General features: G+C 35.3%; 1 protein-coding gene across 6 annotated transcripts in view; it reads right to left on the bottom strand.

Moving 5' to 3' along the window:
* Positions 1 to 17238, bottom strand: part of BCLAF3 (BCLAF1 and THRAP3 family member 3) — a 123810-nt gene that overhangs the window by 85777 nt on the left and 20795 nt on the right. For 5 of the 6 annotated variants that reach the window (XM_077145209.1, XM_077145207.1, XM_077145205.1 and 2 more), the window contains 5 exons: positions 12754 to 13335; positions 11720 to 12379; positions 3821 to 3996; positions 2232 to 2346; positions 1454 to 1517 (listed from right to left, as the gene is read on the bottom strand). In XM_077145209.1, the coding sequence (XP_077001324.1) occupies positions 1454 to 1517; positions 2232 to 2346; positions 3821 to 3996; positions 11720 to 12379; positions 12754 to 13335 (1597 nt within the window). The remainder of the gene's footprint in view (positions 1 to 1453; positions 1518 to 2231; positions 2347 to 3820; positions 3997 to 11719; positions 12380 to 12753; positions 13336 to 17238) is intronic. The other variant, XM_077145210.1, reaches the window with a different exon arrangement.

Genomic DNA, 17238 nt, shown 5'->3' with positions numbered 1-17238 from the left:
AGATTTTATATTAAGAGTATTATTATGGTTTAAGCAAAAAGAAAAACCAGGCAAAACTGCATATGCTATGATATAGCTATACAGTAAGTACAAGGAAAGATGATATATTACTTGGATGATTAAAAGTTTTCTGAAAATATCATTTATTCAATAAACTAAACTATCTCCATAAGCTCAATAAAAATTGTAACCAGAAAAATTATTTATATATTCTATCAGAAATGTAGTAAAATCTCTCCTCTACAAAAATTCTTAACTCTCACTGAGTAAATCAGCAGTTCTTTCAGAACTTGATATATTTCTTAAAAAAAAAAGCCAGTCCTTTTCTCCTCTGGCTAGTTAAGATAGTTTTTATAACTAATAAAGAAATGGGTGGGAGGGAAATGTTGGGTGGGAACCACAGAAAACACATAACAATAAAGAAATTTTATATTATTTCCATTATTTTACTAGTTCTTATTCTGTAGAATCTTTCTTATATTCTATAGGAAACAGGAGGGAAATAGCAAATGAAATTTAGTTTATCTGCATATATTCCATGTACAAATTAAAAATATATTTCATATAACTTCTTTTGTATAAATAAGTATCAAACATTCTTCTTGCAAGCTAATCTACAGTGTAAAACCGTTTTGGAATGAATATTAAAGGTTGTAATTTTGTGCCAATCTTATAAAGCTATTTTCCTTAGGGACTGTCCTGAACAACTCAGTAGTTTTACTTGGAATTGTAAATATTACTTTAGCTTATTTCCATCCCTTTACTTGTTATCTTATGTTTACAACACTGTTGTAGCCTGTAACCAAATGCTTGCCCCAGCTGGCTTTTGTCAGTTTTTTACAGCCTGCTTGCTTCTATTTCTTTACTTGTTATCTCACGTTAACTAAGCAATTTATAACACTGTTGTAACCTATAACTAAATGCTTGCCCCAATTGGCTTTTATCAATTTTCAAGGACTTCTTGGGCCTGTCCTCGCACACATCCTATTAACTACAAACAAAACATAACCAATCAATATATGCCAACTTAAAGTCACTATCTCCATCTCCCTTTGTTTGGACCCCATAAAAAACCCTAATCTCTTTAGACTCAAGGAGACAGAGTTGAGCCAGGGAGGCTCCTGTCTCCATACCTGTCAACTTTGCATGAAAGTTCTTTCTTTTCTCAAAATCCCAACATCATGGCATTGACTTCTCTGTCCACTGGGCAGCAAGACCTTGCTTGGTAAAAGTCCCTCTTCGGGAATATTTTTGTTTCTCATCCCACTATATCAGTATTCTCATTTCAAGTTGGCTGATAATCAGAATCATTTGGAGAGCTTTTGAAATTTCAGATTCCTAGGTCTCAATCCCTCCGCATCTACTTTAACCCCTTTTTACTCCCTGTCACCAATTCCCTTTCCCATTAGTATATCAATAAGATAGACTCTCATCAAAAGTTGTATTCACTTACCTGTTCTGATTCATATATTACAGTTTGTTTATTCTGAAGTTCAGCCAAAGACATATCTATTCTCCTAAAATAACAAAGGCAGATTACATTTAAATTATGTTATACACAGTTACTTTGATCCCATTCACTATCAAGTAGAATTTGAAATAAAGGTATGTTTTGGAAGAAGTAAAAGAAACTTGTTATGAGGTGGTTTTTCATCTATATGGCAGTCTTCCAGCATATATATCTTGTGAATGACATTACAGTGAATCTTTAATGGTTCTCAAATCACTAGTTTGTATAACCTTAAACTGCTCCAGAGATATACTGCATTCTGACAATGAATCAGCTCACAAAACAGGGTGCACTACCTGCTTGGAAAAGTGCCAGCAGAAGAAGACATAGGTTCTCAGCCAGCTGCCCTCACAATAGCCATTTCTGACCACATGAAGCAACCCATGATTTCAATGGCTCAACAACTGTCTTTCATTATTCCAGTGATACTTCAGTAGATGATTATTATAGACACAGTAGAATCAAACTTAGGTCGGTAAAGATTTTCAAAAGTCCTACACAATTAAATATTACTAGTCAATGGCTACAAAACAACCTAGTCCATCAAAGTGCACTGGCTCTTTTTTAACCCACTGCTTAGGTCAGTCCTGTTTTTAGGTAGGAAATGCAGTCTTAAAATCTAGAGCAAGCCCAGATAAGCAAGCTCAAGAAACAGCACCTTTTGGAATCTGTTGAGGCTTATTCCCAAAAATTAAATGGGAATACAATAGTCAATCATTACCTGTGAATTTCTGGATCTGAATTCAATTTAATTTCATTTACATCTGCATTTTGTGGATCTTGAATTTTTGAGAAACGTTCATGTAGAGTAATGTTAGGTGATGGAAAATAATTTGCTGAAAAAGGAAACAAATGGTTTTATCTCAATGTAAAACTGATCCCATTTAAAAGATTATACATAAAACAGGAAGAAGGGACTACTGAAAATCCAATCTGTTTTCTCTTGAAAATAATGTGGGACCTAAATTTATTTCACAGACTAATTCACGGTGCTCATGTGCTTTCCTAAGCCCCAAACCCAAACGATAATAGCAAAAACAACTGACTTAATAATCCAAGGATTTTGCTCCTATTTGACATGCCTGCTTACTTGTCAGGAGAAGGGAGGTGGGAGGGTAGGGGTAGGGTGGAAGATGCTGGCTCTCTCAAAATGAGGACCTTTCTTCTCCAAGGTAAAATCTTGCTATATCTGGGAAAAGATGGCACCGGGCTCTGCAGTTCATCTAGAGTAAAAGTTAACTCCAAAAACAACTCTGTAACATTAAAAAAAAATTCTGAACAAATGCTAAATGCCATGTTTACATCTTATAGAAGGCCTCCCAATGCCATTTTACTTTAATTCACATTAATTTAAGTTCATGGAAATATTCCGACATAGGTATGCTATAGGCTTTTAAGAGGATAGAGAGAAAGATGATAGGTTTCACCCATCAGAATGCTACTTAAGCAATCCTTTTCCCTAACTTACTGACCCTGTTCTGGGACAAGCACCTGAACTCTTCTGCAATGCCAGCTCCATTTCTGCCAAGAATCACTTTCTTTGGGTCAAAGAGGCTTGAGCTGGGAGGATAAACTGTTTCAGACAAATTGCATGCTTTAAAGTAAATACATGCCTTAGTTTAAGGAAAGCAGAGAAAATACTTCATTTTTGAAAAATGTTTTATGAAGGTTAAAAAAAGATTAAGGTAATCATCTAGTAAGACATACAAGATAAAAATTTTGAAATTCTTGAAGGCCTCCAGTTTAAATACTTAGAATTGCCTTAATTGCACAATATCACTGGGGACAGTTGTTCTGCATGACTGAATTATCCAATTAATGGAAATCTGCCAGAATCAAAAATAGAATAAAATAATTTAATGCAAATCTTCAAAAATATTTATTAAGTAACTCCCTGATGTCATAAACTAAGTATCCCAAATCAAACTAGAATTTTTTATTGATCACTCAGTATCATCCTTATGACACAGGGAGTTTTCAGCTTCCTTCTCCCTGTTAGGCTATCAGTTATTGCTTCTTGCTACTCTCAGTATGTGTGTCTTTTGCAGTAACCAACCTCTATCCATTTCTAAATTGCAATTTTGAATCTACTAGTTGAAGCACAAGGTTATTGGAACCACACGTAAAGAATAACTAAGTTTTGAATGGATGCCTTATACTCTCTCCATCAAATCTCCAAATTGAAGATCAAACTTACAATGAAATATTAATTACTATTAAACTACATCACGAAATATTTACCTATACCTCATGAAAAGTCAGCAAATTATTTTTGTGTAATTCTTAATGTATGTGGCAAAATATACCAACCTTTAACTTGATGGATAATTGTTATGATTTCCTGAGTAAATTCTCCTGTAGGTTTTTTTTCAATATTCTGAGTTGAGTCAAGATGTTCAAATACTGGATGAAAGTTCTCACTTTTCCTGCCAACAGCAACCAAATCATGTGACATCTGCCTCTCTGTGGAATAGCTAGAAGCAACCCTAAAATAATTTGCAAATGTTTAACTAAATTTGAAACAAAATATTTTGTTGAGAAAAGAACTATTAAAAATTAATCAAGATTTTCATAAGACTAAAAAGATGCTTACCTTTTCTTATAAATAAGGCAATAAATCATATGCCATAAAGCATATATAATAACCAGCAGGAGAAAACAGCTATAGATACAAGATTTTTTAGTTCTTTTCAAATCAGAGATCATTAAATATTTACTACTTTCATTAATAAAATCCTCAAAATTCAAATTTTCACTTAAAAAATACAGGAAGCACTCAAAATACTCAATACGCAAAACATATTCAATTCAATTATTTTCTACTCTCAAATGGCCATAAAATTTTAACTCCAGCAAGCTTGTGCTTTCTCAAAAAAAAGTACCACATTTTAAGGGCCGATATCAAACATAAGAACTTCTGTGAATTCATAAAACTCCTCATACTTTCTACATCAGTAATGAAATGTTAAAACAGTGTTTTCAGATCAGATCAAATTTTGTTAAGAGATGCATTTAATCACTTACAGATCCTTACTCAGCTCTCAGAAAAGTCTTTGTTGTTAGCAAAGTTATGATCATTAATACCAATGACAGTGTTTACTCTAAATGTACCTTGAAAGAAATACAAACATTTATAATATGACCCCAGCTATCTCACCACTTTAAAGCTTTCTTAATCTTTACAACTTTTGTCAAGAGCTCTCCTAACTTCTAGACACTACTATAAAATGACGATGATGCTGATGATGACGATGACGACAAGGACAATATAGACAGCCAATTATTGAAGGCATAACACCTGCCAAAAATTGGGCCTGGTACTTATAAACATTATCTTTACAATAGCCCTATGGGAAAGGTATCTTAGCTGCTTTGTTTTATATCCCAGAGGTTGAGGAGTCAAATGAATATCATCCTTCCAAGTGTCATAAAGAGAAACTATCGTTCATTTCAAGAATGCTGCTCTCGCTTAAAACCACTCTTAAAATCTTCTCCTAGAGGTGGTTTATGGGTCACAAAAGAAAATTTTTTATTATTTTACATTTACAACTCATTTTGGGCCTCAAATGGCACTAACCAGCTTGCACTCATCTTACTCTTCTATATCTAACTCTAAATGGCCTTCAGCTATTCCCAAAAATCAGGTTTACCATCCAAACAACTGAGATTTACAATTGCTTGGGTTCTTGATAAATTATGTTACAGGCTCTGAAGATAAATCCAAAAGAGCCCCAAAGTATGTTTTAAACAATAGCAATACTACTGGAATAAATGATATAACAAAAACTAATCAGATGGATATGTTTTGGGGTATGCATGCCTGCATGAACATATTCACTTAAGAAGTCACCTAACAGCCATAAATCCAAAACTGCTGCATGGTTATGAAGGGCTTACAGATATTGTTTGACTAAAAAATTTAACTCCTCTAAGACAGTTTTAAGTGCCTATTTATAACTTATCATAGGAGAGGATTCCATCTGATTTTCCATGCTCCCTGCTCTCAAACCAGCACTGTAGAAGACATCTCCCTGTCAACATAGAAACCCAGAAAAATGATGGTGCAGCAGACTGATGCCACTGTTGTGATTTCCCTTCTTTCCTCCTAATTTGCTCCAAGTTTCCTTAAGAGTATCTGATAATTGGCTAAAAGACATTTACTAAATAAATGTTAGAATGGCCCCCACACTCCACTAACAAAGAACTACAAATATTCTCTTTTAAAGGGGTTCGATGTTACAAAAGCCTGCTCCATACCAAAAATAACTTTTAAAAATGTTGTTAACTAGAGGGCGGGCCACAGTGGCTCAGCAGGCAGAGTTCTCGCCTGCCATGCCAGAAACCCAGGTTCGATTTCCGGTGCCTGCCCATGCAAAAAAAAAAAAAAAAGAGAGAGAGAGAGACACACACACACATACAAAAAAATGTTACTGGAGAAAAAAATAAGATTTTTAAATAGAACTATAAAAATGATTCACCTACAGGGTGCATGGGTGGTTCAGTGGTAGAATGCTCGCCTTCCATGCAGGAGACTCGGTTTGATTCCAGGACCATGCACCGAAAACAACAACAACAACAAGATCCACCCACAAGGGGAACTCAATTGATAACCTTCAAGTTAGGCTCAGTTTTTACCAAGGTAAAACCAGCTGATAAAGGCTTCCAATTTTTCATGGGATAATTACTGTAATTTACTTGTAATTTATTATAAATTAATCTTTGGCATAACTCCCTACCCCACCCAAAACCCTCAATCCATGAATGTTGTGGCATACTCTAAAAGAGACTTAATTCCTGAAATTTTAGTGTTTAAACTTAGTATCACTTAAAATTTATTCTAGAACTCCCCCATTGCAAAGTGAGGTCAATTTAATTTTAACTTTCTCAGCTTACTTTTTATTTTACATTTTTTACCAATTTATTTACAATAAAAATATTTAAATGATCATTTTCTAGAAAATACACACATAAACCCAAAACTTAAGTCTTTTAAAAACAATTATGATACTTTTGTTAAAAGAAAAACACTCTCTGAGACTTAGAGAATGAAAAATGTTCTAGGTATTTACATTTGTAAATTTAATCACCTCCACTCCTTTTCTTTTTTACCATTTCCTTTGATAGGTACTAGTTAATAAGTTAATAGCAGAAAATACCCTCAATGCAAGTAGTTAAGCGGAAAAGACCAAATGTTCTTACTTGAGATACATTTTGGACAGTTTCAAAGACTAAAATATAGCCAAGAACTTGTATTCTAATACCATTTTTGATACTAGTTCAATCGACGCTGCAAGGTTCCTCCGTTCTCCCTCCTCCCCATTCCCCAGCTTCTATTCTGTTTAAGGGTATTTCTACCAACATCCTACCTGAGTGTTGTGCATAATAACTAAGAAAACATAAAAAGCTACATTAAACCTTAATTTCCTCTTTCAAACCTTTAGGATCCATTAAAAAAAATTAATAAAACAACCACTGCATGGCAAAACAACATTAACAAAAACCCCAACAACAACCAAATGATAACACCTTGCTTTGTGGGAACATGTAATAGACAACAAAATCCAAATAACTTACATACAGCTTCCCTTCCACAGTTTTCTTTCAACTAATAACTAACATTTATACATCATCCTACAGTTTATAAAGCACTTTAACAATTATTATGTTATGTGCTCCTATCTTCCTAAGAAAACATTTAGAATTTCTAGAGTTGAGGGAAAAGGGTTAGGGAAACTGCTACTCCCCTAATTCAGCATCTCCTTACTTTTTTCACAAAAGGCCCTTAACAGGCTTGCCCACAGCCCCAACATCCTTCCAATCCACCTGACAGAACACCAACTACTCCAAACCACACAGCTCAAAGTTCTTGTGGGTGCTTTTTTGTCTAACCTGGACATATAAAATATCTTTCATCCCATCTCCACATGCCTAAAACACACCAACCTTCAACGCCTAGCCCACATGTCAACTTCTCCAAGAAACCTCTAAATCTCCCAGCTTAATATTATCCATTATATGCTGAGTTGCACATCAACTTCATGAGTCTCTGTGCCATAGTACTGTATTACCAATGCTACCCTAATTTGTCTATAAAACCAGAAGAGATGAAACCCAATCTTAAACAGATCTATAGTCTCAGGGTACCTAACAGACTGTCTCACATAGAGTAGATCCTCAAAAAATATCCACTGAATGAACAAATGAATGACTAGAAAATGACTTGGTCAATTTGAAATGAGTGTTTCAGCTAAAAAGAAGATAAGATATTAACATTTCAAGTGAGGTCAATTTAATTTTGTTTTTAACTTTCTTGGCTTACTTTTTATTTTACATTTTTTACCAACTTAGACCAAATTAAAATTCTAAGTATATTAATGGTCAAAGAGAGGGAGGGATAAGGGGTATGGTATGCATGAGTTTTTTCTTTTTATTCTTTCTCTGGAGTGATGCAAATGTTAAAAAATACTCATGGTGATGAACACACAACTATGTGATATTGTAAGCCATTGACTGCACACCATGTATGGAATGTTTGTATGTTAAGAACGTTTGTCTGTATGTTGTTTTGTCAATAAAAACATTTAAAAAAAATTCTAAGTATTTAACCTTTTTAATATTATAAAATCTCAAATACATACAAAAGTTCAGAGACTCATAATGATGAGCCATATGGGCTCACCAACCCAACTTCAATAATTATCAATACATGGCCAAAGGAAGCAGACTCAGAGCCAGGAGGAAATGCTGGTTTAGACCCAGAGGTGTGTGGCCAGGTGACCTACCCAATGTCAGAGCTGTTTTAGTGGTCCACACCATTGTACACCAACCCTCAACAGAATATTCATACTTTTATACAAGGCCCCCTTAAGAGACACTAAGAAGGGAGGGTGAAAAAATAAGAATGAAAGGGAACTTTCAATTAATTTACCCTTTAATTTTAAAAAGAGTATATGAAAATGTCAGGGAGAAAGGTTAATTTTTTATAATACCTAACAATGAGGTAGCAGGTCTGCATATTACAACCTAGGGCTTATTTTGCCTCCAGATGAACAGAGCCCATCATAGGAAACTTGTGCAATTAGGTTACCTTTCTTCAATCCTAGCTATAGTTTTCCACATTTTCCCCCACCTACGAGTCATTCCTTTGCTCAAAATGTCAGGGCTCAGTGTCTTCTGGGGTCCACCATCCCCTTCATGCCCATTCAAAATGGGGAAAGACTTGATGGCAGTCAGGTAAGTGTCTCTTCAGTGGGAAATTAAAAAAAAAAAAGCAAATAGAGCCTATGTAACCATTCCACCATCAAAGGAGTCCATCATCATCAGCTTATTCTGCTCTGGAAACTGGTACCTCATCCTCCTCCTCAGTTCCCTCTTAGCCTGTCCATGGGCAAGTCCCTTACCTACTTTGCCCAATATTAAACCATCACCTCCCTTCATCTGTCCCAAGACATACAGGTAGGTGTATACAACAGTTCATGGTTTGGGTACACAACAACCTTAGGACAAACTGGCATACTGTGATTTCTTTATGTTACATTGTGAAGTATATTAATTATAACTCATATATAACTTCTAACTCTGAGAAGTATCTGACATAGTGGGTCACTAGAATATAGTCTTTGTTAAGAGAATCATTAATTATGCAATGAACGTTCCAGCAAGTGCCTACCTACTGCTGTGCTAGATAGAAGCTGGAATCTAGAAAAATCACTATATGATAATCTTATGCTTTCTACCAAACTCGTAACTGAAAGAATAATTATCAGTTTATAACCAAAGCTAAAAAAAGTAAACAAATGCACAAAATTAATGATCTTAGTCTTTCAAAAACAGCAAATAAAGTTTCCAGATTTTAACCAACAAATAAACTTTTGTCTGCACTTTATCATTATTTTAATCTTTTCTAGCAGAGAAAAATCTAATTTGTGTTAACAACTGAGAAAATATTTCTATTAAGGGCGTTAACTACCTTTGTTTTACCGATACTTCATCACTCAATACATAATTAAATCCAAAAAAAAAACTCTTATGCAACTCATTTACCAACAAATAATTAGAGAAAGAATTTTGTTGACTATGATACTTTATCATACTGAAAATGTACATATATTAAGTCATTTATTCTTCTAAGGAAGTTATTACACAAGCTTTCCTGCAGGGCCAGGGCAGGTATTAAAATGTTTGCTGCGCTCCTACTCTGTGCCCAGCCCCACGGACAGGTCATGAAATTTTACGAAACTATAGTTTGTCAATTCAAAACAAAAGATGCAGCAGCCTCAATTTGGGGCAACTAATTTTTGTAATATATGAAAGTTAAGCTTCCATTTCTCAAAAAAAAATTATAAACTTAACTGTTCAGTTCCACTAATGCTCAGTATCACTAAGGAGGTCTATTAAAAACCCTTCAAAATTGGTACATGTAGCATTCTTTAAAAGTACTACAACCACTTTATTAATTATTTTAAGTATCAAAACACTTAATTGTTAAATATGGGGGAATCACTGCCTTTATATAATTTTAAAGATAAAAAGTTTAATTTTTTTGTGCATTTCACTTTATGTAAATTTTACCTCAAAAGAAAATAATGAACTGTAAGCAAAAATTAAATACTGAAGTATTTCAAAGGAGTGTACAGGTGTCTGCAACTTTGAAATACATCAAGAAAATAAGATGGAATGATAAGATGAACACATGGACAGATTATGTAATTACAAAGGTACAGTAAAATGTTAACTGTAGACGTTAGATGGTGGGTATATAATTCTTTCAACTTTTCTTTGAATATTTTCATGTTATAATGTTAGAGGAAAAAAGCTTAAGGTAACATCCTTAAAGTTGATGCCTACAGAAGCCTTTGTGCTCTTAAGACTAAGAACTACTAGGAAATATAACAGTACAAAAATGATGTAAGACATACTAAATGAAAAAAGATATAAAATCATTAATATATAATTATGACAACTATGTATAAATACACATAGAAAAATAAAAAACTGTACTAAAATATTAATAAAATTATCCTAGGGTAGCAGAATATGGGGTATTTTTCCCTTCTACTTTCCCAACTTTCTATAATGTAACTATATTTATAAATGCTTTCAGCACACATATAACTTTACACATGTATATTTTAAAAAATTTTTGCTAGTGAAAATGAATACAAGGAAAAAATCGGGGAGAAGGACTGTTATGTCTTTTAAGAAAAGGAACAAAAAACATTTTGTTTTAAAAAACAAAAAAACAACTGTGTGTTTATCCATTTCCCCCTCCTATCCTAGCCCTTGGATGTTGTTTTCTCTTCTGTTTTTGATTCAAATACAATTATTAGCCAACTATAAACATAAATGCACCAAATCAACATGGTATTGGTAGTGTATTAAGGTAATGAACTGACTTAGCTGACATAGCCAACTGTAGTGTTTTTTCTCAGACTCTATAAACAAAGGCAATACTCCTAATGGAACAAGACATGAGTCTGCTTTAGAATACAACCTATTGATATAGTCACCTATTTTTAAAAGTCATTAAACAAAATTTCTAAACTAAGTTTCTTTTTATAAATTTGCTAAACCAAATTTCTTATAAATAGGTATCTTCTTAAATTAGTCTAATTTCCTCCTCCTAGGATAATCCATTCAGTTGAGCCCCAGTCATTTTCAGACTGCAGCAAGAACCACATAAAGTCTCCCACCTCCTTGAGTCACAAAAGGACATGTGGATTTCAGCCCCAGCCCCTCTGACTTAGACAAATCACTTTATCTTTCATCTTATAAAGGGGGAAAGGCTTCACTTTCTTCCTCTATAAAATCAAGGCCTGCGAAGGTCTCCTCTAGCTCAAAAATTCTTGGAATTTCAGGCAACAGGGAACACAAAATCTGAGAAACAGCAAGGAATAGTTCTCCTTGAGTTCCACCCCCAGACTATCCCTGAATAAGAAAAATCTGGTAGCATAAAAACATGAAAAGGAACAATTCCATGGATTGCCCTGTTTCCAAAAAGCATCCTGAGGCACAATGAGGAAAGAAGCAGACAGAAGATCACCCCATAATACTAATCACAGAATCCACCCTGATGACAAGGCTTTTTTGAAAAATCCAGGCAACCCACTTCAGCAGATTCTAAACACAATATTAATTCCATTGTCAAAGCTGCTATAAAGGTGACAGAAACATTTATTAAATATCATAAGGAAAAAACAAAGATAATACCTGAATGCATCTACTGTTTCCTTCACATCTAGTTTAATTGTAAGTGATTTCCTCCTATGACCGACAGATGAGGGTTTCACATCTGAAAGTTTTAGATCTTTATCAACTTGGTTACTGGAAGGATTGCTCTCTTTTCTGAAATCCCCTTCTTTCCTTATTTTTCCCTTCTGTTTTTCATTAAACGGTGTTAAATCAACATCACTTTTATTTGAATGAGCAAAGGCAAGGCCATCTTTTTTAGATGGTTTAAAGGGTTCTTTGACTATTCCATCTTCAGTCTCTCTCCCTCTTCCAATATTAAAACAATCCAAGTCTCTATTTACAGGGCCTTTCTGAGCACAGTATTTCCTATCTTCTTTAGAGTACTTCTGAGTTGTTTCATCAGAGAAGTTTAGGTTCCCATCAGAGGGTTTATGATGTCTGTGGCGATAGTCATAGGATATCTTGGTTACTGAACTGGTCTCTGAGTGTTCTTTTTCAGCATGTCGATAATAGTCGGGTCCAAAGTTCCTCTGATCATTCTTTTCCTGGTAACATGGAAGAGAATGCTCGGGCTTCCACTTTGGGTTTCTGGCAGGCTCTCTGTTTTCGTACCTCTCCTCGTCTTTAGGTCTTTTTGATGTGTGTCCATATTTTCTGAAGTCACGATCCTCAGGATACCTGTGTTGACATAAAGCAGTTTATACTTGCACTACAGAGAAGAAAGTGAGAATTTATATGTGTAGAATGTTGGACAGCATGGCTTTAAATGCAGAACGCAGTGGCAAGTTAACCTATAATCCCTCAAGCCAATTCATAGAGGCACAAGGTAGTTAAAGAGGAAAATACCATCTCTTTTCTATATTCTAGCCATCAACATGATTTACTATAAAAATAAATACTTCACTACTACTAGTAGACCATAACTAAATTATAATGCTTTTTATCTTTTTAGACAAAAGCTTTTCAAGGTGGTTGTCTTCAACCATAAAGTAAATAGACTTTTTCACTCGAGGCTTTATACCAAATTACCCAGGTTTAATATTTTCCTATACCTCTTCTGAAAAGAGCTCCTTGTGTCAAAGTCTTCAAAGCCTCTTCTAGGTGACTTAGAATACTTTTCTCCTTGAATCCTCTGGTACCTCAACTCATCTTCATTCCACTTTCCTTCAAATCCAAAGGAATCTGCTATTGACCTGTGAAGTGGTTTCTCTCCTTTTCCACTTCCTCTACCTCTGTAGTCATCAGGAATATATCTTGCTTGCATTTTCTGGGGATAACAATTCCTCTCATGCTCTTTATAGGGTACACTTTCTGAATATTTGGGCATGTACTGAAATCTTCTATTATCGTCCACTCTTCCTGGTGAATATACTCGATGAGGCTTATAAGTATATGAATTTTCTAAAGAATTTCTTCTTATGTTTGGGGAAGGTGGTCTATGTTCATAAGATCGGTAATTTAGATTTCCACGAGAAGGAATCCTTGGTTTACTCTGTCCATGTTTCTCATATTTTTCACTGTCCATTCTCCAAGCAACGGGTCTTTTTGGATCCTTCCTATATTCACAGTCATAATGCCCATGAGAATGTCTTTGCCTGCAGTGTTCAGAATTTCTAGATACTGGTGATAAAGACCTATGTAAACAAACGCAGAAAAATTTAGTCAATTTAAAGACAAGAGACTAAGTTCGGCTTAATATGACCTACTTAAACCAGAGACAGAGGGTTTTCAGAATAGATGAAATAAGAACTAAATCTTATTTAGTTCTTGCCTCTCATTAAATATTGCTTTGAAATGTTTTATACCATGTGGTTTACTGTGTTATTTTATAAAGTCCCTTTCTTCTGAAGATTGTTGGAATGGTTATCATTCTCAATTCTCCTAAAGGGATAAAAAAGTTTCAAGGAGTCTGTTTGGAGACAATTCTCCATGGTTCTCTTGAATTCTGCTCATCTTGTGATAGTGCAGAGGCACTGACACTTTTGTTCCAAGGCAAACAGACTTTCAAGATAGAGATAATGTCTCCCTCAGGGGCAGAGGGCTGATATGTTTGCTATCTGAAATAATAAGATAATATTTCCCTCTAGGGTAAAGACTGTATAGGTTTGCTTAAAGCCCAAGGTGGGTTTCCTAAATTCAGGTTCCTCAGCTCTATGCTAAACCCACTGCTTCCCCACATCCACCCAGCCAGCTACTCTGCAGGACCCTTAGGGGGAATTGGTGCTAGAGGAATCAACATGAACATGAAGTTTATGCTCACTGCAGTGCCATGAGTAATAATGGGGTATAATACCCAGGGGTATTAAACCCAGGAGTATCTCCTGGCTGGCTAATGTGTTAACTTGCAAGTAAGATAAAATATCAGTGTCTCCAGTCCTCAACAAAAAGCCCCTAAGAAGGAATCCAGATATCAAGCACTAAGCTTGGCAGGGTCTTTCGCGCCTCTCATAAAGGCTTAATGCAAGAGAGTAACATAAAATAACCTTGAGTCCCTCCATTTTAAAGTCATTTGCTTCTTTACATTCCCCTTTCTTTCTAGAACTCATCCCCATTACAATTCAGTCTTGTGAACTACAAAATGAAAACTGCTAAAGAAATGATCAACTACTCATTTCATAACCAAAATGAATAAGCACAATAGTCAAATCACATCAACATGAAAAATCCTGGTCTGCCTTTCGTGTATTCAATTATGGTCTTTTTTAAAGTCCTAGAACATACTAGTCACTTTTGCAGCTCTACACCTCTGCTGCTGTCCCATTTAACTGGAATACTTTACTTTTTCTGCTTTTACAAATTCTACCCATCCTTAGGGCAGGGTACCTCAATAGCTAAAAATAACCTGAGAAAGAAAAATGAAGTCGGAGGTCTCACACTACCTGACTTTAAGGCATATACGAAGCTACATTAGTCAAAACAGCATGGTACCGACATAAAAACATACATACTGACCAATGGAATCGAATATATTGTTCAGGTGTAGACCCTCTCATCTATGGACAACTGATCTTTGATACGGCAGTCAAGCCAATACACCTGGGACAGAACAGTCTCTTCAATAAATGGTGCCTAAAGAAGTGGATATCCACATGCAAAAGAACGAAAAAGGATCCATATCTTACACCCTATACAAAAATTAACGCAAAACAGATCAAAGACCTAAGCATTAGATCTAAGACCATAAAACTTTCAGAAGAAAAGATAGGGAAATATCTTATAAATCTTAATATGGGAGGTGGTTTCCTAGATCTTACACCCAAAGCACGAGCACTGAAGAAAGAAAGAAAGTATTGGGAACTCCTCAAAATTAAACACTTCCGTGCATCAAAGAACTTTGTCAAGAAAGTAAAAACACAGCCTACACAATGGGAGATGATATTTAGATATCATATATCAGATAAAGGTCTAATAACCAGAATTTATAAAGAGATTATTCAACTCAACAACAAAAAGACAAACAATCCAATTACAAAATGGGCAAAAGACATGAACAAAAACTTCTCAGAAGAGGAAATACAAATGGCCAAAAGGCACATGAAAAGACACTCAAATTCCCTGGCTGTTAGAGAAATGCAAATCAAAACCATAATGAGATATCTCACACCCAACAGAATGGCCATTATCAATAAAACAGAAAACAACAAGTGTTAGAAAGGATGTGGAGAAGAGGCACACTTATCCACTGTTGGTGGGAATGTAAAATGGTAAAACCGCTGTGGAAGGCAGTTTGGCAGTTCCTCAGGAAGCTAAGTATAGAACTGTCATATGATCTGGCAATACCATTGCTAGGTTTCTACTCAAAGGACACGAGGGCAAGGACACAAACAGATATTTGCACACCAATGTTTATAGCAGCATTATTTACAATTGTCAAGAGATGGAAACAGCCCAAATGTCCATCAACAGACGAGTGGCTAAACAAGCTGCGGTATATACATATGATGGAATATTATGCACCTGTAAGACAGAATAAAGTTATGAAGTATGTAACAACATGGATGGACCTTGAGGACATTATGCTGAGTGAAATTAGCCAGAAACAAAAGGACAAATACTATATGGTCTGACTGATATGAACATTAGTGAATAAAATTGGAGAATTTCAACTAAGAACAGAGACTATCAGGAGACAGAAATAGGGTAGATATTGGGTAATTGGAGCTGAAAGGATACAGAGTGCACAACAGGACTGATTGGAAAAATTCAGAAATGGGCAGCACAATAATACCTAATTGTAATACAATGATGCTAATACACTGAATGAAGCTAAATGTGAGAATGATAGAGGGAGGAGGGCTGGAGGCACGAATGAAATCAGAAGGAAAGATAGACAATAAAGACTTGGATGGTATTATCTAGGAATGCTTAGAGTGTACAATGACAGTGACTGTGCTGGTTTGAAATGATGTATGTACCCTAGAAAAGCCATGTTTTAATTCTAATCCCATTTTGTAAAGGCAACCATTCTGATGTGATTTAATCAACAGTGATTCTTAAACTGGATTAGGTAGAGGCATGTCTCTACCCATCTGGGTGGGTCTTGATTAGTTTCTGAAGTCCTATAAAAGAAGAAACATCTTGGAGAATGACAGATTTGAGAGAGACCAGAGCAGAAACGACATAGCCACGTGAAGGAAAGTCCACCAGCTAGCGATCTTTGGAGATGAAGAAGGAAAATGCCTCCCAGGGAGCTTCATGAAACAGGAAGCCAGGAGAAGAAGCTTGCAGATGACACCATGTTCACCAAATGCCCTTCCAGATAAGAGAGGAACCCTGACTGTATTCACCATGTGCCTTTCCAGATGAGAGAGAAACCCTGACTTCATCGGCCTCCTTGAATCAAGGTATCCTTCCCTGGATGCCTTTGATTGGACATGTCTATAGACTTGTTTTAACTGGGACATTTCCTTGGTCTCAGAACTGTAAACTAGCAGCATATAAAATTCCCCTTTAAAAAAGCCATTCTGTTTCTGGTATATTGCATTCTGGCAACTAGCAAACTAGAACACTGACTTAATGTACAAATTAAAAAATGTTTTTGCATGAGGATGAACAAAGAAAAGTTATTTGCACACCAATGTTTATAGCAGCATTATTTACAATTACAAAGAGACAGAAACAGTCAAAATGTCGACCAACAGACGAGTGGCTAAACAAACTGTGGTATATACATACGATTGAATATTATGCAGCTGTAAGACAGAATAAAGTTATGAAGTATGTGCCTTAAGGACATAATGCTGAATGAGATCAGCCAGAAACAAAAGGACAAAAACTAACATTAGTGAATAGACTTGGAGAATTTCATTGGTAACAGAGACCATCAGGAGATAGAAATAAGGTAAGATATTGGGTAATTGGAACTGAAGGGATATAGATTGTGCAACAGGATTGAATGTAAAAACTTCAGAAATGGGCAGCACAATACTACCTAACTGTAATACAATTATGTTAAAACACTGAATGAAGTTGAATGTGCAAATGATAGAGGGAGGAGGGCTGGGGGCACAAATGAAACCAGAAAGAAAGTCAGACAA

This window comes from Tamandua tetradactyla, chromosome X, assembly GCF_023851605.1.
Source record: "Tamandua tetradactyla isolate mTamTet1 chromosome X, mTamTet1.pri, whole genome shotgun sequence".
NCBI classification, from domain to species: Eukaryota; Metazoa; Chordata; class Mammalia; order Pilosa; family Myrmecophagidae; genus Tamandua; species Tamandua tetradactyla.
Note: the sequence above shows the minus strand (reverse complement) of the source record. Positions and strands in the feature narration are given on the sequence as shown.